General features: G+C 35.7%; 1 protein-coding gene across 13 annotated transcripts in view; it reads left to right on the top strand.

Annotated features, from left to right (window-relative positions):
• ROBO2 (roundabout guidance receptor 2) overlaps window positions 1-25,257 on the top strand; it is a 1,629,349-nt gene that overhangs the window by 1,587,347 nt on the left and 16,745 nt on the right. For all 13 annotated transcript variants that reach the window (XM_045851089.1, XM_045851086.1, XM_045851087.1 and 10 more), the window contains 3 exons: window positions 2,799-2,955; window positions 10,810-11,070; window positions 15,437-15,642. In XM_045851089.1, coding sequence (XP_045707045.1) covers window positions 2,799-2,955; window positions 10,810-11,070; window positions 15,437-15,642 — 624 coding nt within the window. The remainder of the gene's footprint in view (window positions 1-2,798; window positions 2,956-10,809; window positions 11,071-15,436; window positions 15,643-25,257) is intronic.

Consider the following 25,257-nt stretch of genomic DNA (forward strand, 5'->3'; position numbering starts at 1 on the left):
ACCTTGGGTAAGGACTTCAACAGAGTTGGATTCAGAGCCCCGGAAATAGTAATTTCCCCAAAAGCTGCAACACTTTAAATTGTTTTTTCTTACTGTGTGAATATGGACCACATAACACTCAGAAAGCATCTCTACTTTCTCATTTATAAAATAAAAATATAAGAACTCACTTATTTGTGTCACTCGTTTCTGGTGGTGAGCATGTAACATTTGTAAAAGCACTAAGAAAAATGTAAAAGCATTGTGCATATATAAATATAAGGAATAAAGGAGGCACAACTAAGGGAAAAGCTATGAAGGACACATGGCCCAACCTATTCCTCTTTTAATTGTTGAAATATACCTCTGATACTGTAGGAAAAACCTGGCCCTTATTTGTGATGTGGGTGGGTTATCAGGAAACAAAATATTAAGGCTCATCCATTGTAAACAGAAAAGTTAGAGACCTGGATTCAAACAAGTTTATCTGTCTTATTCGGAGAATCGGGGTATTTCTGAGATACTCTTTGGAATTGGAGGAATTGAATGTGACAAAGGCTATAGCAATGGGTAGAACCAGGTTTTTTTTCTGAGACAAAGGCAATGGGAAAATAGTAATTATTGATATTTACTGGGCATTCTCCACACTCTGAGCCCTTTACATTCATTATCTCTTGAAATCTTCAAAATAGCCTGAAAAAGTAGAAACTGTATATCTACTTCACAGGTGTAGAAATTGAGATGGTATCTATTGATTAAATTATCACATAATTGAGAAACTAATCTTGAAATCCAGAGATCAAGCTCTTATCCTTGAAGCAGAAGATACCTGCCCTCCTTGCTCTAAATACCTTTCATTCTGCCAAAGATAAATCAACAAACAACAAGTGCTAGTGTAGATGTGGAAAAAGGGGAAATCATATGCACTGTTGCTGGGAAGGCAGAGTGGTGCAGCCACTGTGGAAAGCAGTATGGAGATGCCTCAGAAAATGTAAAATGGATCTGCCATTTGACCCAACGATCCCACTTCTGGGAATATATCTGAAGGAACACAAAACATCAATTCGAAAGAACATAAGCTCCCCTATGTTCATTGGAGCATTATTTACAATCACCAAGATATGGAAGCAGTCCAAGTGTCCATTAGTAGATGACTGGATAAAACAATATGGGACATTTATACAATGGAATACTACTTGGCCATAAAAAAGAAGAAAAATTTTACCCTTTGCAACAGTATGGACAAACCTGGAAAACATTATGCTAATTTAAATAAGCCAGTCAGAGAAAGACAAATACCATATGATTTCACTCATATGAGGAATCAAATGAACAAATTGAACTAATAAGCAAAATGGAGACAGCCTCATGGATGGAGAGCAGATGACAGCTTGTGGGAGGGGAGAAGTTAGGGGCAGAGGAATTGAGCAGAAAGTAAAAAAAGGACTCATGAACACGGACAACAGTGCGGTGATTGCTGAGGGGAGGGGGTATAAGGGGACTAAAGGGTAATATGAAAAAATATAGTAAAGATTAAATTTTTTTAAGTGAAAGCACTTTGCAGGGGTGCTCTTTACATAAGTGTTTATATGTGCGCATTACCTAGAATTATTGACATAATTCTGTTCTTGTCAATAGTGCATATGTCCAGTTTAATAGTTTCATCATTCTATGACACTCAAAGAAGTTATTATGAAATCACATAACTTTCTGAATTGCCTGATGCAGATTAGTAGCTAGAAGAAAAGAGCTGAAGTAGACTTCTAGTGGTGTCTCAATTGGTAGATAACCCTGATGCAAATATTTATTACAACTTTTATTTCCAGAAAGAAGAAATCCAAGGAGTCAATACAATTTTTTTGGAAGCACAGCTACAGGCCTAAGTGGGAGTGGTGGAAGTTCCTTAGGTTCCCCTTAATCATCCTTTCTCATTCTTCTCAAGAACTATTTTTCCTGCATCCCCCTGTGGTCCATTTATAAAGAAATTGTATATATTAATTTTTGGACTAGAAAAAGTTTGGCTGGCACTTTACAAATGATAAGTTTTATTTTATATTTTATTAAGCTCCTATAATTCCAGTGTGGCCTATATGCTTTCTGCTCATGTTTGGTGCATGAAGTCATTTGTGTTACAATAGTACTGAAATTGATTACTGTATTTCCATTCATTCTCCTTCCTTTCTGGGATGTTAGGAAACATTATGCCTAAAATATCTGGGAGCTACTCCCACTGTATGCAAAAATAATTGTGCTGTTCATTAGTTAAAAATTCCATGAAACATATTAGTGTGGAGGATTTACAACTTATCCTCTGGTGTAGTTGATTGATTTTTATCAGTTATTTTTGAGAGAAAACCCTTATTCTCCTGGATTGATTAAACTGAGTAAACTCGAATGGAAAAGGTTAGCCTGTATCCTTGGACACTGCATTTGCTACAGAGATTATGCAAAAGAGCATTATATATGCACTAAAATCTGACATTTGAAAGAATTTGTTATGGCCCATTTTTTCATCTGATGATGAAAACATGGAGGCAACAGACATGAATAATCCAATAAATCTGCTTTTCCTAAGGCAGCCATGTTTTGGGTTTATTCAACTGTGCAGGTAATACTTTGGGAAAGAGACAATGTCATTTTGATTATATCATTTCATTGTTTTTCTGATTATGCCATTTCACTTTTTTATAGCTTTTAACAACTACAACCCCTACTGATTCTGGTGTGCTGAGAGCATAAATATATCTTTCCATCTGATGTACTTTGTTTCTTCTGATATTTGGTATGTCTGAATAAATGCATTATTATATTACTTTCAGGTGGGAAAGGTGGAAAAAAGAAGAAAAATAAAAACTCTTCTAAACCGCAGAAAAACAATGGATCAACTTGGGCCAATGTCCCACTACCTCCTCCCCCAGTCCAGCCACTTCCCGGTACAGAGCTGGAACACTATGCAGCTGGACAGCAAGAAAATGGGTAACAGTGTTTCACATCCTAATGCAACACCCAGGGCTTTGCTCCCCTCTCCATTGCGTACATATGTCTTTATCCTGTGTTCTCTTACTGTTTTTCCTGCCCTCTTGCCAGGCTTTTCACTACTTCTCCACGCTTTTATTGTTGACACCATCTATATATTTCATCTGATAAACACAACAAGGCACATACTGAGGACCTAGAATCCTTGGCCGTCAAGTGCCTTCGATTGTCTGCAATCATGATAATACAACCTCCATTTACAATATTGCTTGTTAGTTTGAAAGCAAGTACCCACAGCTCTGTGAACTAAAGAGCCACTCCTGAGAAGAGCTGAAAGGGGAATTAAAATAACCTTCTTCATCGTCCCTCACAGTTCTCTAATGACTTGATGTCTGGCCTTAGCAGGGCGCCCACTGTTGAGCTCCATCACAATGGGGTAATTGTAGGGACCTGGCCAGTGGGTAGAACTTTAATCATCAGCTTTGATGGGAACTTAGGAGCCTGAACAATAAAACAGCTTCAAGCCAATGCACAGTCTATGGCAAAACCTTTTTAAGTTAGAAAATTTCCTTTCAGGGCCTTTAAATATGACTAGTGCCCTTATTCTTTCCCAAACACTTCACAAGAGTCAGTTTTCTTCTGTTAGTTGTAGTGTTAATTGATTTTAAAGCAGAAACACATTGATACAGTTTATTCTCTCATCCAAAAACAAATAAAATAACAAGTCAAAAGAAATATACTGAGTCCATTTTTATTTTCTTTTATTTTAGTATTGGTAACTGCTCTGTCTTCCTCTCAGTTTCCAAGGTCACCATTGTGTTAGAATAAAACTGAAAAATACAGAATAAAGAGTTTTTCTTTTTCCCAAGTTTCTTAATTTGGACATTTTTAGATATCAAAATACTAATATTAAACCTTTAATGAGACATTAAAATTCAGTCTATTTGAATAATGGTATATTTTCTGTATTGTTTCATGTAAAGATCACATGTACATACTTACATCTTTTTCTCCATCTTCTTTTCTTTTTACATTACTGCTGTCTTTGAAGTCTCCAGATTGATTTTTCCATGTCACAGCACTTGCATCCATCAAAAGACCTTATTTGTCTTTTCTTCCAGTTAGGTAATACACATATGTACATATAATAACCCATTATATTCACAGATATATAAGTACAGTTATACATATATACACATATGCACATTTCTGTGTTTTTCTCTACATCTTTCTTTCCCTCCAAAGGGCTTCATTTGCTTCTATGGGATTATAGTTCCCATATATATGCATATCATTATTTTTTACTTTTAAAAAATAAGTTTACACTTGAAATAAGAAACTCACAGCACACCACATTTCTCTGACTTAAAAAAACTAATAAAACTCTGCATATGACCTAATGTCATTCCTATTGGTAAAATAAATGTGCCAGTGTTACAGGGGCACATTGACTGTGTTTCTCCAGGCAAAGAAACACCAGAGATGTATTCCACAGCAAAGAAATTGTACGGGGCTCAGAAATCTTCACTTTAAAGGCTGTTCTCAGAAAGGGGGGAATGGAACTTATAAACTGGGAAGAGAAACTAGTACTATTAAATATGTGTAAGCATGAAGTTTTGAATTCAGAGCACATGAAAACTGTTGATAACTTGGGATCTTCTTATTCTTTTCACACTAAGTCTACTTTAAAAATGCAAAGACTATAATAGTACCTGTTACCAATTGGGATAAAACTTATTCATTCCAAATAATTGCTATACTTCTCACTTATTTTGTTGCCCAGCAGCAAAATTTGAAATATTCGTTTGTTAATAAAATAATACATGATGGTTTAGATACAAATTATTTTCAGAACATCATGATATAAAATTATTTGTAACTATTTGGGGAATGCAGATCACTTTAATATTCAGCCAGAATGCATTATATTAGAAAATCTTTTTTTCTAAAATATTTCTAAATATCCCTCGATATTCTAAATGAGTAGAGAAAAATATTTGTTGATTATATGTATTCAAAATCTCTGGGCATGTATGTAGCTTTGTTCTAATTACCTTTGAGTTATTTGTCTTAAGTATTTGTATTTCCTGAACAAATGTATCACTCTTTAACTGAAATAGTAGTTAAGTCTTAACCTATCAGTAAACTGACAGCAAAATTTAACTTCTGTATTCTTTGGACTTTTTTTTTTAAAGAGTACTTCAAAGTTCTTATTACAATTGTTTGTAATGAAAACACATTTAAAGTCAGTGTGATGAGAATAAGTTAAAATGAGTAGATTTTGGAAGGCTTGCCCATTTCTTTGTATTGTCTTCATATTTTTATGTTTTCTAATATGTAACTTTGTAACACTGAAAAGGAAAGATGTTTTAACACTTCCTAAATTATTTATACTGAGGTTATTATTGAATTTTTACAGAAGACATCTTCTATAAAATTATGTATATGCCTTGATTTGAAACTTATTCAGGTTAAAGAATTTCTTGAAATACAAACAAAAACTTTACAAGTCACCTTTTTGTTTTTAATAATTTTTATTTTGAATAATCAAGGATTCTGAAATTTTACTTCATATGGTGATACATTGTTTTTGTTGCTTTTAACATATACTACAGACCTCATTCAACACATTTCTTTCCAAGTACATTAAAAGTACTAAGTGCAGTGTTAGAAAAGAAATCCTTGGAAATGAAAAAAAACAAATACAAAATTAGTAAGGAAGGTCTTATCCCTGACCTAGGGAGCTCACAGGAGTGGGAGGCAGAGACCAGAAACCACACACACCGTGCACACGGCACACACATTATTTTGTGTAACAAGCCCTGGATGAGCAATGTATATACAATAATAATTTGTATACAGGAAGGGATAATCAAGTGTGCCAGGTAAGGCTGAGGCGATCCTATAGAAGTTTAATTTTGAGATGACTGAATCTTGAATTATTTATTTACAAATAATAGTGTCCAGAGTTGGGTGGTAGTTTCATGCCAGGCTCAGAGTCAGAAGCAAAAAGGACAAAGAAAGTGAGAAACAGTCTCTCACATAAAGTAACCTATGTGCCAGAATAGATTGTTAACCAATGACTACCAAGAAAAAGTTAGTAATGTTGCCACTTGATATACAGACAAAAAGAAAATTTTCTAGCCAAAGGCAAAAGAATAAAAATAAATTAAAGAGGAGAAAATAAAGTGTTAGCCCTTTGGTACTGCCCACTCTTCTTTGGAAACCTCACCATATTCTAGTTAATGTTATTTGCCTTTTCTTTATTTTTTATTACTCTTTAAACTTATTCCTCTATTGTAGTACTTTCAGATTGCATTCTAATTGTTTGTCTGTCTCTTTCCCCAACTGATAGCTTTTGTGTGAGGTTCACTGAGTTTGAAATGTGCACAGGGTAGGTAATAATCAGAGAAAGTGTCTTGAGGACAGTTCTGAAACCTTGTATGTGATAAAGGATTCTGACCTCTGGGTATAGATGATGCATCAGAGGACTTGAGGCAGCCATAAAGAATGGTATATTGTAGCAGAATGGCTAATATCATGAAAATGATAAAAGAATAAAGGAAGGCAATCACAGTGGAGTGGAAGTACAGGGATAGATCTTGCAGGTACACCTAGCCAAGAATAATCACAATCTCGAAAAGGTTGTATCTTGTTTTTCATTACAATGTTTAATATTGTTTCTAAGAATTTAGATATTATCAATTTTCCCAACCTTTTCTTGGATCCCCCATGCCTACTGCACTAAATATAAAAATTATCAAATCACTGTCCAAATGGAGAATGTATTTAATTTTTAAGTTGTAACTTAGCAACAATAGTAAATGGTCTCTCATCAATATGCCTCTCTCAACTGGACAAAAATGTTTCAAATATATTCAGGGGCTTTTTTTTGCTATAAATATAATGCATTTTTAATATAATCCTAAAATGCTAGGAAGAACGTAGTAGTAGTTCAGTAGAAAACTGATGCTCTGCTTTGTAATACATTCAAAGGCTGGCAAGCTTTTGTGGGTGTTGAACTTTATTGTATTTTATTAGTAATTTGGTATTTGTATTTGGCCTTTAACAAGTTAGTTCACATGCAACATTGATTTGTTGTCATCTTTCTCATTATTCATGGGCACGACAGGCAGTATGATGCCTCACACTTCACTGATAATAAGTCAAAGAACAAAAGCTTCTCTAGAAAAGGTTGCTGAAAAGAACCTCAGTTCAGCATTAGAAGCATTTGCATGGTCTTTTGGATGTTAAGTTGAAATTTCATCACTCGAATGAGATACATATTCATAAATGTGAAGAAAACTCTAAAAACAGATCTACAATTTTCATAACATTTATAGAGACATCTGTTATCTGTTTCTCTCTTGCCCGTCTTCAGAAATGGCATGGAATCTAATTATTTGTTGTTCTAGAGCAGATTAAGTCAGAAATAACACAGAGATGAGCAGTTAGTTACCCCCATCATACCATATGCACCAGGTCCAAAATTTCTTTCATCTGTTCTCTTATGTTCTTCTCCTAGTCTTTCTTTCACTCCCTCTATTTCTGTTTTCCACTTCTTGCACAAACCATTGACTAACATGAATCCATGGACTTTTCTCAGCTTTGCTTATGTTTCATGGGGACACAGAGTTTGTTCACTTCTGTCCTAGATTATCTTTGTAGAAGACTAGAAAAATTGATGGAAAACACCCATTCTAGTTCAGTGAAATAGCTATTGAAATACTTTTTAGTCATGTAATACATTGTGGAGTATATATGTATGTGTGTATTCCAGAAGGTATCCAGCCATGTAACATGAACAATGGGCACATTTATTGAAGAAGGTACAAAATATAAGAAACATTGTACATAAGACTGTGACACCTCAGTCCCCTTCAAAGTAGGCACCTTGGGACCTCACGCAGTTCTCTCAATAGCCATCAGCTGCCCTATTGTATTTTCCTGAATCTCATCACCAGTCTGAAATCTCTTCCCTTCCAAAGGTGATTTTAGTTTTGGGCAAAGCCAGAAGTTGCAGGGTGCCAAATCTGACCTGTGAGGGGGCTAGTGTCCAGGTGACTTGATGTTTTGCCAAAAAACTAGGCACAAGATGTGATGCATGAGGGAGCATGTTGCTGTGATGAAGCTACTGATCACCAGTTGCCCATAGCTATGGCCTTCTGAATCATCTGAATAGTTTCCACAGAGAAATGTTCAAACTTATGCAAAATTTGATGCAGATTTGTTCCTCTGCTCACTCAGTCATTTTGAATGCAATGGCCACACAGTACACAGGCTCTTCAGCGGTGTCTATTGTCCCCACTGACTAGTACAGTGAAGTCGCCATTGTTCCCACATACATTCCAGTCCACTCTCCTTGGCTGCCAGGTTACATCAATGTCATACAAACCATTCTTGTTATAGTAACAATGGCTGGACTTTTTTCCAGACAGACTTTATATATGTAATAATTTAAAGTTAAATAAGTTAAGAGAAGAAACCTAAGCATTTTTATTAATGAAGCAATTTATATGTTTTCATTTTAAATCAATAAATATATTTATCATCTACTATTTTTAAGATATTATGTCATGTGGCCAAACAAAAATAATGCAGTTTCATAACTTTAATGATGCTTAAGTCTACTTGAGAAAATACACTATTAACATGTGAAAGGTTAAATACTAAAATAAGTTAGACAATAGTTAAACAATCCAAGATTGGATATGGCATAAAACAATATATAATCAATTTTCAACTAAATGTGCAAAAATATCATCAGTAGAAGTTTAGAAGAGTCATATATCAGTGCTATTTGGCCTCATGATGAGAGAAATCTTTATAAAATATATAGGATTTAGCCTGTAGCTTGAAGGATTTTTAAGATTAAAATAGGTGAAATTGAAGAAGTTCAGTTTATTTGAAATAACTTGAATTCTTTAGACAATGTACCTGGATAGAAAAGTACAAAAAGAGAAGAAAGCAAACCAATTTATTTTGAGTAGGAGATTCTTGTTGAAAAACTGAAAAAAAAATCTGAAAAGGTAGATTGAGATTTAGACATTTAATGGACACGAGAGTGAAGAGCAGTGAATATTTTATTCAAAAAATTCTAATGTTTTCATAGACCAACTTTTAAGTGGTATACAGGGTTGGTTAGAGTATTCCTAAAACTAAAAACAAGAAATCCAAATGGCACAGTGGGTTACAAACATTTTACTCAACAGAATCTTTTCTTCAAGTGAAATCCATGATCTTCAACATATAAAACAGGAAAAATGGCATTTTTTCAGAGCAATGTGTTTTCTCGGGTTGGTATTTATGTAGTCAATTAATGGGAACACTACTTAGGGTTCAACCAAGGGTACTCCCTAGTATATAAATTTTTTATTTGTAACATATTAAAATATGCTTGTTTATGCTAAAATATAGATGACATTTCTAAAATAATATATCAATCAGGGATTCTGAAACAGTCTTCAGTTTGTAACACTTTGAGATAGAAGATTGTTCAGGTAGCTTCAACAAGAGCAGAAAATTGGACAGCCAAAGTTAATATTGTTTCCTGCACAAGACCTCGAAGTTAACTATCCATCACCCACAGGCAAACTTCCAAACTCTTCATCAGAGCTGGTGAGGCCTGCTGCGAGCTGGCTCACCCTCCCTCCCCTCTCCTGCCTTGTCTGTGGCCAACTTTCATTTGCCAACTCTTGCCTGTCAGGGAACTACTTGAATTCTCCAAATACTTGAACTTTTTTCTTTCTCCAGACCACCACATGTGGTACTTAGAATATCCTCTTTTCCCGGGGTCAGCATAGCCTTGCACAACCTCAACGCCAGTTTCAGCTCCCCACTCTTTGCTCCTATAGTATTCAATGTTGTTGATTATTTCCTTGATATCAGTGTGCCCCTTGATATTAAATTCATGCTCTGTGAATAGATCCTGTCACCTGACACATGATTGTTGAATGAAAGAATGACAAATTCTGTTTTTTTTAATAGACTATATTTTTAGGTTAACAGTAAACTTGAGCAAATAGCACAGATTTTGCATGTGCTCCCTGTCCCCACCCCCATGCATAGCCTCTGCTACTATCAACATCTCCCCACAAAGTGGTACATAGAAATGGCAGTGATTTTGTGAAACAAGTAAAACTTTTAGAATTACTTTTTCTATATTCCCTACCCAGAGTCCCTAAAAATATGCTGTTTTTAAAAAAACACTTTTTCCTTTTAATATACATTTTAAAGGGCTAGGTTTTGAACTTCTGTTTTATAGCTTTTAGGTCTTGAAATATAGGGAGACATGAGTTTCTACTGAGAAAATTGAGACTTATGAGAATCAAAGGGCTAATGAATAATTTTGTAGCATGAAGTCTTAATGATTAACATGTCTTATGGAATGAAAGTTGGCATAGTTCTAGAATAAGAGTGAATAAATTTCTCAAGCACTTCTCAAATGATCAACATAGGAATATTCTGTTGGTACACAAGCATGAACAGAAGAAAGTAGTTAAATCTACAAGTGCTAGATTAATTAATTGTCTTTAATTAGCACTTGATTTTTCCACATGAGTAACTTTGTTGGGAAGTTATTGCCTTTTGTAACTGTGGGGTAACACTTAAGTAATAAGATCCTTTAAAAGTAAATTGACATATATAAACAAAAGATGTAATTATGATTAGAAATTAAGATAACAGCCAGGTGATTTATTATGGTAGCACCAGCAATGTAAAATAGGAGGAAATAAACTGAGGGAACAGTTTAGATACTGTTGTTACTATTGCGGTTGTTTTTTGTTGCCAGTATAATTGTCTATATGTATGCGTGTATGTGCAAATGTGGTTTTTTTTCTAATTTAATTGCAGCTATGACAGTGATAGCTGGTGCCCGCCATTACCAGTACAAACATACTTACACCAGGGTATGGAAGATGAACTGGAAGAAGATGATGATCGTGTCCCAACACCTCCTGTCCGAGGAGTGGCTTCTTCTCCTGCTATTTCCTTTGGACAGCAGTCCACAGCAACTCTGACTCCATCCCCACGGGAAGAGATGCAGCCCATGCTGCAGGCTCACCTGGATGAGTTGACAAGGGCCTATCAGTTTGACATCGCAAAGCAAACATGGTAAATATCCTCATTAGGTCAGGGGGGTCCTGTGGTTTCAAAACATGGATAGAGGAAATGTTCTTTTATACTAAATTCACAAGAGGTTCTCATGGAACTATACAGCTGGGGTTAGAAATTTTTTTGTACGACTTTTTAATCATATGGAGAAGGAAATTGATGGAAGAAATCTTAAATAATTTGAGCAAAGTCACATAACTCGTTAGAGTGAGTTGGAGCAAGAAGTTAGATCTGTTGAATTTCAGGCTAAAGTGCTTTTGGCTACACCAGAATCTTTTCTAATTTATAGTTTAACTTCTAATTAGCTTATCCTTGAACTCACTTCCAATACCATAATAAAAAACTCCTTTTAGATTCTTTAGACTGTCTATAATTAATTCTGTATGTGGTTGTGAATATATAAATGTAAGCTTCTACAGATCACATATGATCAGTGTCAGCTACTAAAAGAGCTTCTTTGGGCTTAAATAAGACAGGAAAAATGGTAATATTGGTAATAGTCAATGCATTAAAAACATAGAATAAATTACAAATCCCAAATTCCTTTATATCTAATAAATGTATACACTTACATAAGTAATAAATGGAAACCTTAGATATCCTATGAAAAATATGACAGAATACAAGTGGAAACAATCCTCTTATTTGCTCTCTCTTCTCCCAAATAGAAACATGTAAGTCTGACTCTTGAAAACAATATCTTGATGTCATCCCTTTAATTATCTTCTGTTGATTTATACCAATTGCTTGATGTTGGAGTAAATTTTTATGAAATAGTATTTGCTTCTTTTTAGTAGTTTCAACTACTGGGATAAGTTGATAATATGATGTCTTATTCAGTGCTAATGAACTATTTATTTAAAAAATACAGCTAAACATGTGCCATGGCTGGTGTGACTCAGTTGTTTGGAATGTCTTCCCATGCACTGTAAGGTCACAGGTTCAGTTCCTGGTCAGGGCATACACCTGGGTTGTGGGGTCAGTCCCAGTTGGGGTGTGTATGGAAGGCAGCCAATCAATGTCTCTCTCTCTCTCTCTGTGCCTCACTGTCTCCCTTCCTCTCTCTCTAAAATCAATAAACATATCTTCAAGCAAGGATTTAAAAAATAATGAAATAACATATATATAAATACAGCTAAATATGCAGAGACACTAAAACCAGAAATATTCACTTAAAGCACAGGTGGCAAACACAAGGCCCACAGGCCGAATCCTGCCCTGCACCTTGTATAATCTGGCCCTGTACCTTGTTTCTGCTGCATGGCAGCACTGAGCTCCTTGCCCGTAGTTAAAAAGCAGTTACATTTATGCAGTCCTAAAATTATATTCGGCCCTTTGAAGGCAACCACAAGACTGATGTGGCCCCTGGTGAGAATGAGTTTGACACCCTGACTTAAAACTTTTCACAAACATACGTTCTTTTCTTAGAATTGGAGATTCTTGAACATTTTTCTCAATTATCAGATTTTTTTTAAAGACCAAAGACAACCTACTTTTAAACAGTGTTATTTTGCATCAGACTGGTTTATGAAACACCACTATTTAATTTGAAGCCAGCTACTTTAAAACCCAGAATATTCACTTCCAGTTAACTTAATGAGCTGTGTGGTTTGGTTACTTAAAGCACAGATTCTAGGTCAGGGTTCTCAAATCGGACTGCGTTTTGGAATCACTGGGACAGCCTTAAACTATGTTGACAACAGGGTCTCCCCAAGGATATTCTGGTGGCCTGGTGTGGAATTGGGCTGGGGGCAGCTGAGGCTGGGACCACTGCCACTGCTTACTAGTTGTATGAAGCTGGTCAACTAGTTCCACATGCCTGGGTTCAGTTTCCCTTGGTGAGATGACGTTGGTAATAATAACTAGCTCACATAGGGAGTGAGAGGGCAGTCCCCAACAGCATCCTCAGGTTCAAGAGTTTGCTAGAAAAGCCACAGAACTCACAGAAAGCTATTATACTCAGTTATTATTACAGTAAAAAGGTACAGGTTAAAGTCAGCCAAGAAAAGAAATGCATGCGACAGAGTCCAGATAAGTTCCAAAGACAGAACTTGCACTTGTCCTCTCACAGAGGAGTCATGGAAAGAGTTACTTTCCCAGTGCAATGTGTGACGATGCGCAAGCTGTGTTACCATCCAGGGAAGCTCACATGGACATGGTTGACCACCTGCATGGCCGACCTCCATCCCCAGCCCCTCCAGAAGGCAAGATGATACCTTGTGACTCAAAGACACCCCCCCGCCACCCCGCAGTAAATCACATTAGACTTCTAGAGGAGCCTAAAGCCTCCAAGTAAACAAAGACATTTTACTAGACACGACATTCTAGAACTTAGAGATTACCTTTCAGGAGCATGCGACAAGGCCTAATTTCTCTTTAAGCCAGGATAAGTGTATTAATATAGATCACAGATTTTTTTTGAGGATTAAATGAGTTTGCATTTGCATAGTACTTCATAAAGAATCTAGTTATAGTATAGCTGTTATTACTCAGATAGGCTTGGGTGTTCACCTGAATTGTTCACTGCTGTTTATCCCTACCCTTAAAAAAGTCCTCACTTAGTGAGTTCTCCATAAACATTTGCTAAATGAGTAAACAAATGAGTGCATCTCCATCTGTTTCAGAAACCCACAGAGCAGGCCATGCTTCTTTTCTCAGTGTGTTTCTCCACAGTCCACAGTCCTCCAGAAACTGCTGCCTCCTCATGCTGGGAATATGAGACACCATGTGCTCACACAGGACCTTGCCCTTCTGGAATGGAAGCACCTCTCTTGGGCTGCACAGCAACATTGCATGAGAAACATGTACAAAATAATAATTCCCAGGCTTTGGCTCCAGGGAAGTTGGAGTTGAGCTGTTCATATGGAGCCCTGAAGTGCCCAGCACAGTGCCTAGGAGATGCTTATGAACGTTATGTCCTCTCTGTATTTCAGTGTATCTCTTAATTTTGTCAAACTCAGGGAGTACATTTTTCACCCCTTAAAGTATCTCTGTTCCATCCAAAGGTGTCAGCAGTGATGTAGGGCTAAGATGTTAGCCTGTTTGTCCTTCCCAGGAGCAAAGTGTTTCCTCATTACAGGAAATGAATCATCTGTATAAATACATAAATATCAGCCTATATTCTCTTGCTCACCAGTTGGCTCACTACATCCTTGATTCATAAACAGAATTTGAGGCAACACTTACAGCAAGGTGTAGTTATCAACACTGAAGGCTTTTTGTAAAAGTAGTTAAAAAACTTCCTGACTTTTCAAAGAATGAGCTGTGATGAATACAGAATAATAACATGAGACCTCAAATTCCTAATCAATTAAATTAAAGATGTAGGCCTGATGATATGGAGGTAAAAATGCGTAGCCCTTGTTTTACATCTCCTTAAATAGCAGAGGTCTTTGAAATACTTTGTATTGTGGCAAAAGAAAGACAAAGTGTCAAAGCATGTGGTACATTCACTCTCTAATGACAGTAGCAAATGCATTGTGTTTTCCTTTAGCATTTTATGGTTTAGAAGAAACTCTTCAATATGCACAAAGTAAACCACTGGACCCCAGTGTCCAGCTCTGCACTTTACTAACCATGTGATTTGAAACAAATCATTTAAATGGAACTTCACTTTAAATATTTGAAAAGAGAGTTTCATCTACTTTGCAAGGTTGCGATGAAAGTTATTCTTTCATCATGTTCTAAAGTCAGAGGGCTGAGATGAACCTTTTCTGCCATTCAGGTGTTTAATATGACTTTGGTGGGTGAGACAGACCCACAAATAAGTAGCTAAAATACAAAGAAATCATTCCTACTTTAAACCAGTTCAAAGTGAAAACAACTGTCCACCAGACTCATGGGTGGTACAGGAAGACAGCCTTGTGGGGCAGGGAATGTGCTCCTGGTTGGAGGCAGGGGGACTGGTAGTAGGTCTTTATGTGGCATCATTTATTCATGAGGGCCAGCAGTCACACAGGTGACACGAGTTGAGTAGAAATTCGACACTAAACTGGAAACAAAATTATTATATTCTTTTTGGACATAAAAAATCCAGTCAGCTTTAAATGGGTGATTGTGAAATACTTCTATTGCTCTTTGGAAGATTTATTTATACAAAATAGTGTTGGTTCTGTATTCTTTTTCTCTGTGTATCATCCCATGAACACCAAGTGAAGAGTGCATCAACCTATATTGTTGCTGCTGCTTTGGCGATCCTGTACTCATAGCACATTGCTTCAGCTAGAAGATGAGAAAAGACTGTGAACTCCAAAGTGAGGCGGTGGAAAACAAGAAGTGAAAACTGATTACCAGAGCATGCTGTTTAATTCTAATTCTAATTTTGTGGAATGCTGACAAACTTTTTTTTTTTCCATTTACATTCTAGGCACATTCAAAATAATAATCAACCTCCACAGCCCCCAGTTCCACCAATAGGTTACATGTCCGGAGCCTTGATTTCTGATTTGGAAACAGATGTTCCAGATGATGATGCTGATGATGAGGAGGAGGCTTTAGAAATCCCCAGACCCCTGAAAGTGCTAGAGCAGACACCTGGATCCAGTATGGACAACCTAGACAGCTCTGTGACAGGTAACAGGACTGTTTCAGTAGAAATAAAGCTGACCTATTTATAACATTAACATGCATCAAAAATCAAATATTTTCTTATGTAAGATTTATTCTACTCCATTTATTTCTGTAACATTTTAAATAGGTTAATATTAAACCCAAAATTCAAAAAGGATTTGGAAATACTTTTGCTTTGCTGCAAAAATGATAAGAAAATTCATGAATTTTAAAGAGCTTTAAAGACATGAAAGAAAACTCAATTATATCCAGAGCTTTCATGAAAAGTTCACTCTACTAGGGGAACCAAGTCTATTATATAAAAGCCTTGACGTTTAGAAATGATATATTTTGTATAACAGGAACAACATACAGAGTGAATACAATCTCAATATGCTTCTTGATATTTCACTTGGTAAAATCATTCATTGATGAAAATAAGCAAGTCTTCAGAATAAGTATTTCTAAGGGTGCATAGGTATTATTTGTAGAGTGGAGAAAATTTATAGGGTGATAAATGACACATTTATGCATTTCATATTGTTGGATCCAATAACTGCTTCTCTCTCCCTAGAAACATATTTTTGCTGTTCACTCCTCTGACTTCCTCTTGCCTCACTCACCAAGTGAATCTAGCAGGATGGTCTCAGTACTGAAGCCTGCTTCCAAGGACTTAAATTTATCAAATTATATTGGAAAAATTTAAATTCGAATATATACACAATTACTATGGAAAACAGTAAAAATTTAGTCTCTCTGTTTAAGTAGGTATCCATTCTTTGACACACATACACACACAAACGTGCATCTTGCATGGCTATAAAGACAGAACTGCTACAAATGTTAAGCGTGCCTTTGCATGTGTAATGCCAGAGGTCAAGCTCAGGAGTCTTGACTACTCTTCCCGATAAGCTGAAAAATCCACGAGGAGGACTGGGTGGAATAGTCATGGCCATTGTTACATACTCACATTATAGGGAGCCCTGAGGACAGAGGGGCAGAGGGCAGACCAGCAGGACTGCACCTCCCTTAGTGGGAGACTTATTTTAAGGGGGCCCAGACAAAGGAGTCTCGTGTCCTACATGTGACTACCTCATGTAAAGAAAAGGTCAAGAAGCAGTCACAGAACAGGAGGCCACTCCCAAAAGGAGATAAGGAGAGAGTTATAACCCATTTCCAAAACAACACACTTTCCTTTAGGTGGGACAGCCACTTTAATCACAGGTGGTGGAAGGAACCATGTCTTGAGCTACCCCACACATGTCATGGGGTCTTCTCAGAAAACCACCCACTTCTGTCTTTACCTTGATGATGTCCTTTACAGGAGGCATTGTTTCACAGTCTTACTTCACTCATTTTTGCAGCAACAGCTCCCCAGTTTGCACAGATTTTGCATTATGTGTTAGAGTTCAAAAAACACTGATGGAAAGTGCTTTATGGCAGTGATGGAGAAGCATGGGGCCTATATTTTCCCTCTGCATCCTTCCTGAAATATAAAATGTGTGATGCATGAGCCCACTTTTCAGTTTTTCTTCTTACCTGGAGGGCTGTCTGCTTGCCAGGCTAATTAAGATTTAAGAACTGCAGATATACTGCTGTGATTTGAAATCCAGATCTAACTAAAGGTGGGAGAGCAAAAGTGTACATCTTTGAATGTGGAGTGCAAACTTATTAGTACACTATTATGTTAAGCCCCTTTGCCTGAATTTCTAGCACAATCTCCTTCAGGGTAAAATTCTGCATATTTTTGCATATCTCACTAATGATACTGAACTCTTTTCCATTAGGAATGCAGTAGAAAATTGCAATAGTAGCACAAAAATGTCAGCTGTAGCCTATGTAGTTCTTTTGTTAAATGTTATAATTTCAAAGACAAAAAATATATCTATGAATCAGGTGAATGACATTTTTACTTTTACATGCCCACCTGTTAGTAACATGTTAGGCTGTCTAATGTGACTAGTTAAAACAATTTCCCCTTCTTCTTGTAGCTACTGTAGTGTTCATTCCAAATGAAGCTTTTATTGCTAAGAAAAGTCTGTTTTACTGCTTAATTCACTGCTTAATTACTGTCATATATAAAAACTTCTGGGTGTTTAGGTATGTATTCCATGATGGATTTATTCTATGAATAATACATCTCTAGTAAAAGGAGTTGCAATCTACACAAAACTAGCCAAATAAAAGAACTTTCATTCTTTCCCTCTCTTTTTCTTTCTTTCTTCCTTCCTCTCTCTCTCTCTCTCTCTCTCTCTCTCTCTCTCTCTCTCTCTCTCTCTCTCTCTCTCCCCCTCTCTCTCTCTCTCTCCCCCTCTCTCTCTCCCTCCCTCTCTCTCTCTCTCTCTCTCTCTCTCTCTCTCTCTCTCTCTCCCCCTCTGGCTCTGAAATGATTTTTTTGTGTGTGAAAGATGTGATCAAAGATTTAATTTGCTTTGTAGGACACTAGTGTGATATAAGTTAAAAATGAAAGTAAATATATTTTCTCAAAAATGGTGTGTGTGTAGAGAGTGTGCAAGTATGTATAGATGCATGTGTGTGAAGACAGGGTTTGTGATTGATTATGTGTAAATTGAGCATGTGTGAGTGCATGTAGGTATGTTTGAGTGTAAATAGGGTTATGAGTATGTTAGAGTATGTGTGTTGACGTGTGTATATGTGCACATGGTGATAGCCCTAAGGTAAATGTATGTCAGGATCAAATGTTACAGAAATCAACAATTGAAATGCTAATGAACATTATTCTGAAAGATTCATGTTTTCTTCAGACACTTAAGGCCACTGTAATGGTGCTAAATGAGCTGGGTCATAAAACAGACACTACTTCTACCTGTATTTTTATGTTTTTAAGATGGTGAGTACCTGCAGAGAGGACTCTGAATCTACCATAAATTTCTTTGAGTTCTAAATTTGTGTGGTGTGAATACGTAAATTAGTCATTACTTTCACCTGAATTCTCCGTTAGAGATTTTCATTTTTATGAACCTAATGACCATTTTTTATTAAATAGAACTAACAGTGATGTTTCATTCCCTGAAATCAACCAGAATGGTATTCCAATTATAACATAGAGATGGGCTACTAATCCTGTACATAAAATTATTCAGGATCTTGCTTGGATACATAACATTCCAACAGCGGCTATGTTAAGGAATATCAGCAGTTAATGAGGTATAGAGTCCATATTTGTAAAGAAATGAGTACATTAATTCCAAATATTTTCATAATGACTAAAAAATTTCTGAGGGACTTCTTAAATTCTGAGATAGTAGTTCATGAATGGCAAAGGCAAAGAAAAAGAAGAAAATACCAGTAGTTCCATACCTCGTGAAGTCTTTGTCTTAGTCGGCTATGGCTGTTATAACACAATACCGTAGATGGGGTGACATAAACAACAAACACTTACCTCTCACAGTTCTGGAGGCTGGGAAGTACAAGATCAAAGTGATGGCAGCTGAGGCTCCTAGTGAGAACTCTCTTCCTGATTTGCAGACAACTGTCCTCTCTGTATTCCGCACAGGGCCGCTAGAGAGAGGGCAAGCTCTCTGGCCTTTTTTGTAAGGTCACCAGTTCCATCGTGATGACCCCACACTCATGACTTCATCTAAATCTAATTGCCTCCAAAAGCCCCTCTTCTAAGTGCCATAACCTTAAGGGTTAGGGCTTGAATATGTGAACTTTAAGGAGATTCTAACATTCAGTAATGGAAAACGTATTTGCAAAACTATTATCTTATTTATTAATTCCCACAACAAACACTTGTTGAATGCCTGTGTCTTTCAACCACTTGGCTAAGGATTTAGATTCAATAATAACAACAACAATAATAGTAATTTTAACTTGCACATATATAACCCTTAGTAAGTGCAAAGCACTCTTATAAGCAATGACCTGTTGTGTGTGTGTATGTGTGTGTGTGTGTGTGCGCGCACGCATGCTTTAGTGAGCTATAACTGTTTCTTACATTTTAAAAAAGTTATACGAAAACAAGAAACAATCACCAACAGAGATCCTCATATGACAGAGAAAGCAAAGCCTAAAATATCTGGTAGCTGGCACTTTATCTAAAAAGTGTGCTGGTTCCTCTTCTAAAGTTTTAATATGTATTATTAACTCAGTTGATCATCAGAATACTACTTTTATTCTCTATTTTTTTTATTTTTCAGAATTGATAAGTTCTTTTTATGTATTTTTAGTTACATTGATTGGGGTTACAATGGTTAATTATAGAAGTTTCAAATACAGTTCTCTAATACATTTTCTGTATATTGAATTGTGTCTTCACCACCCAAAGTATAGTCTTTTTCCACCGACATTCATCCCCCCTTTACCTTCTTTTACCTTCTCCCACCCCCTTCTCTTTTTGTTATTTTTATAGTCAAAGAGTTGAGTCACAGAGGAGTTTAAAGCCCTTTTCAATGCCACATACTTGCTAAGTGGTAGAAGTTTCAAAATCAACCAGTTTTACTCTAAAGATGAGTTATCATAACCCCTGCTCTGGAAATGCCCAACTTTTTCTAATCTCTGGATGTGGCATATTATAGAGGAAAATGGTTTTCCAGCCTATTATTTAATATATGGCTCTCTCTCTCCCCCATCACTCCTTCCCTTCTCCACATATGCATAAATACAGCATATAATTTTAGCTCTGAAAACATTAGTTGTTGCCCCTATACACTTAACCAATATCAAAAATAATTTTTAGAAATACCTTTCATTTATTTTTCTCATATTTACTTCTATATTCAATTATGGTGACTCATTCTAGCAAAACTCAGCCCTATCAACACTTTTTAAAGGAAATCTCATTTTTATCATTTTTATTTTAATTGTTTATTATTTTAATAAAATAATAAATTTTAATTTATTTTTAATTTTTATTTTATTTTAATTATAAGTATAAATTTTATACTTATAATTTAACCTGTTTGCTTGTTTTAAGAAAAGATATAAAAATGCGTTGATCCCAGCACATCCCACTCTGTTTTTGGCAAGAACATGAACACACAGGATATTTCTTCCTAAATGCCAAACCCACATTTTGGTTAACAGGACAGGAAAGCCCTCAGTACTTCTTTCTATAACTTTTACGGTGGGAGTCAAGTATAAGTATTTCCTGAATTTAATGACTCCACCACAGGAAAACAGAAACAGAAGGCAACAAGCGGGGTGGCAGGAAGAAAATCTCGTGAGCATGGAGCCAAGATTTGAACTGCCTCAGTGATCACAAAAAGTGAGGCTGAGTGCTGGGAAGTGAAACAAAACAAAATTCCTGGACTGCCGGACCTCACATAAATACCACAGCTGAAAAGAAGTTGTGACACTATTTTTTCTGTATTTTATGTCTTTCGAGGTTTTTACTTGAACTCCCAATCCAGATCATTTTGAAGTCAGTGAAACCTGGCAGCCTCACCATCCTACTGGACCACACAGGTTTTAGAAAACTGGCCACTTGAAAGTGTGACCTGATTCCTTGTTTTTGTTGCAAAACACTTAAGGAAACTATTTCAATAGTAGGGAACTTTTAGAAATATTGCTGAAAATAATTAATTTTCATAGACTACCTCAACAGGTTTGATGTATTTATAATACATCTTTATAAGAAACTAAATATGAACTTCAATATGTAACACATGAAAGGGGATATCATATATTCATCTTTTATCTGAGAGGAACAAGTTAACAGGTGGGAAATGTCCCAAGGAAGATGCTTTATAATTACTTAAGTTACTCCATATATATTTCATGTATCTTTTTCTCTGAGAAACAGTGTGGGATTGTTGCAGATTCAATATTTTTTAGTGAAAGAGGGAGTTTTAAAGATTAGACATGTTTTTCTACGTCAAAGTAGAGGTCAGTATTTGGATTGCTTTGTCCAAAGAGACTGACAGTGGAAGATTTTATCTGACAGATCACATTTAATAGGGAGATTTTCTGGATTAAATGTCAGCTGAAAAAAATGGGAGCTAGCCAGTTTTTATACCTCATAAAACGGTGATGCAACAATTAGCAGGGTCATATTATAAAGCACAGACTTTACTATAGCATAATGGATCTAAGGATAAGCATTTATCAGCAAGGAAGGATTTAGCATAAAATGACATGTAAATGAATTGATGACTGATCATAAATTAATTTTAGTGCTAAAGATGTAATAGAGACACAGCAAGATGCCACTTTATCATGGTATTTTACTGCTCAGTAACATTTGAGCAACAACTTAATGTCCTGTATGCAGTTCTTTAACAGCTTGAACAAATTTGAAGGTTATTTTTGCCTTTCAGCAATTTTAAATCTGAGAAATTTAGAAAGATTGAAAACATAAACACAAATAAATTTGGCTGTGGCATAAATTTATTTTTTATTAAATGTTTAAATATGTGTTGATTATGTTTGGGGAGATACCATGTCAAATTCCTATGGGTTGCTTGTAATTCGTAAACATTCTCTATATGAGCTGTTTTACCTAGTGTCATTTTAAAGTTTACATTTACATTAACATTTATAAAAGAAAACTAATTAGTACAAAAAATGCTCACCATGTCATTCATGAACCAATCTTTTCCAATAGTTCATGTGTGTGTGTGTGTATGCCGTTTACATAAATCTACAGCTCGTTCTTGATGTTTACCTCTGAAGAATGAAAAAGAATGGCAGCTACAGCAGGTGAAATTGTCCACCATGGCCGAATCTCTGTGGTGCACATCTCTTCGACTCTGAAGTCATCTACTTAGTTTCTTTGCTCTTACAGAGAGTAGGAAGGAAAGAAGAGCTGGTGTTCTTTCTATATTCACAAACCGTCTCTTCCATTGCTACTCTCTCTTCCCAGGGAAGGGGAACAAACATCAGGGAAAACTTAATGAGTGACTGCAATTTCTGAGGGCATGGCAAGGACTGTTAACAGTTGAGATAAATTCAGAGCAAGGACATAAAGGCAGGAAAGTAGTTGCTTTGTTTAGGGCTTGGCAAATTTGCATCTGGAGATCTTCACCCAGAGGGACTGGCCATCACAGGGAGCTGAACAGGGTGCTTTTGACAAAGGCAAGCTAAACTTTCTGTTAAAATATCTCACATGGTGTCATCTCTTTAGAGACAGTGCTATGGTATAGGATTTTTCCTAAGCTTTACCTGTTTAGAGACTAAATTTGTCAAAATGCTAAATCTTCAGGATAGAACCATACATCAAGCCAACTTGAACAGACAAAAAAAATAAATTAAAAAATGCCCCCAGCTGTTTCTTAGTTATAATTGAAAAAGGAGAATTTTTGAAAAGAGGGGAGGGGCTTTGTACATAAATATGGGTAAGTATGGGCAGAGAAATAAGAAGAAAAAGTTGTCACTTAATGTGTCATTGCATAATGTAAATAAGATATTGATAAATATCAATATTCAAGTTATCAAAGCATAGTGAAGGCATATATAAATTAATATATGAGTTTCTCCTTTTGGGTAATTCTATCCCTGCTTTCTCCATTGTCCAATAATCTACCAGAGTTGGCTACATTTCTTATTTAATGTTGTCTAGGAGTTCTTATAAGCACATTTTTCTGTAACTAAAAGACAGTACTTTCTAGGAAATTATGTATGGAATAGAATCATATATAGAATTTATAGTGAATAATGAAAATGGTGAAGACATTTAATATGCCCGATGTTTATTGGAATTTCTACTGTGCAGTGCTCCTGTACATGAGAAATGAAAATAAGTAAGAGATATTTCCTAATCTCCAGAGTGTCATTGTTGAGTAGAGGTAATATATGTACATGCAACAAACTGTAGTTTGTAGAGGCCTGATATGCTACTCTACGGATACTGTTTGAAAAACATAAGAAGCAGAGAGGTCGATTCTCCTTTAGACAGAGTTGAAGGTGAGGTGGAATCAGGGTGATATCAGAGATAATATTGATTTGGACTTTAAAAGTTTGGCAGTGGCTAGCAGAGTTAGTAACAGTCCAGAAGTGTGTAAGTAATGTTATATAGGTGAGGCAGCAGGACTACACAGGCTACAGAGGAAATTGGATTGGAAAGGTAGGCTGGGCTAGATACTGAATGATCTCAAATACCTATATTTAGTGTTTGGATGTGGCATTGGCAAACGAGGTAAGCCTTTGAATAGAGGAACGCACATGTGATAAATGTTTCAGAAAATTAATTCAGATAACAATAAGAAAGACAGAGGGACTAGAAGGAAATCAGCTAGGAATGAAATTGAAGATGAAGAAAAGGAGACACTTGTTTGGAGAGTGAGTTTCTAGTGGCTGACATAGATGTATGCGCAAATGTTCAGTAGACATTTAGAAATACAGAAACCGAGGGACCTGGACTGAGCTTTCATAGGCTTTAAAACTGTGCTCAGATCTAGGGTTTCATATTCTCTGGTGATCACTGACTGAATCACTTTGATTTTTTTCTTATCTACTGTAACATTATGATATTGCAAAGCCTATTGCATCGTTTCTCCTTTCATTTTGGGCCGTTGGTCCTTGACTTGTGATTATTAACTCAGAAATTGTTCTCTCGGAGGAGGCTCGGTTGCTGGTGTTATCTTGGCTTCCTTTCAGTGGCCTGTGTCAAGGGAATTTGTTTTGAAGGTAAAAAGTGTATCTCTGTGCTTTTGGCAAATAGAATCAAAACTCTATCTTTTTTCTGCTACACTTAACACCCTTTTAACTTCTCAGATCCTTCTAACCCCTCCAGTTTCTGTTTTCTCCATCTTGAAAGTGCATGGTCCCGTGTTATTGTGTTTTGTCCCCTGGACTGAAAGTACAAACTCTTCATCGTGGCAACATTCCTAACTATACTTTTGTTTCATAAATATTAGAGAAAAGCAGAAAAATCTATGGCACTTGACTTTAATCTCTTTTATTTAAATATGTATTTAGTTTATTTAGAAAGCTTAAGTTAGCTTTTTATAAATACCTTATCACTTGTCTTTTAAAAAATGTAGAATTAGCAACATTTGGTACTTTATTGAGTTATAAATTAATGGTATATAACATAAATAAATATTGTAATGTTACTTGTATAATAGATGTGCTTAGTCGAAGAAAATATATAAATTTGTAAAACACAATGAAAAATTAAGAATAAAAATTATTTTTCAGTATTTTCATGTTTTGCAGCTCTTTACATTATAAAGCTGAATTTTTTCCTCTATTGCCATGTTTCATTTTGCAGACAAATCCATATTAATGCCACTGATATTTTTCATAGTGGTTAACTTTCTAAAATAAAGATTAGCATTAAAGAGAAAACTGGAGTTAATTAAAAAGCAAATGAAGTATATTGAGCTTTGAAATTTTTAGAACTTTTCAGGTATATATTTTTCTTTTCTAAGTCTTATCTATTTTTCTAAGTCTGTTTACTCTGGTATTATTTATACATTTTTGTTTATGAATGTTTACTATTTTCTGCATGGTTAAATTTTTACTTTAAAATCTTAAAATAGTTCTAGCGTTTTATAAGTATAAATGTAGATTTCATGCAAATTATCATTAGAGTTTGCAATAAATTCAAAATACATTCACACTGGTTCTTCATCTGAGTTCTTGATAAGTTTACTTTAAATACACTAAAAGTGTTCTCTGAATTGTAGACTTAAAATATACATAGCAGCTTTCTTTTGGAAAATGATCATGAAA

This window comes from Phyllostomus hastatus, unplaced genomic scaffold (genome assembly GCF_019186645.2).
Source record: "Phyllostomus hastatus isolate PE091 unplaced genomic scaffold, TTU_PhHast_1.1 phas_contig_86, whole genome shotgun sequence".
In the NCBI taxonomy this organism is placed as follows: Eukaryota; Metazoa; Chordata; class Mammalia; order Chiroptera; family Phyllostomidae; genus Phyllostomus; species Phyllostomus hastatus.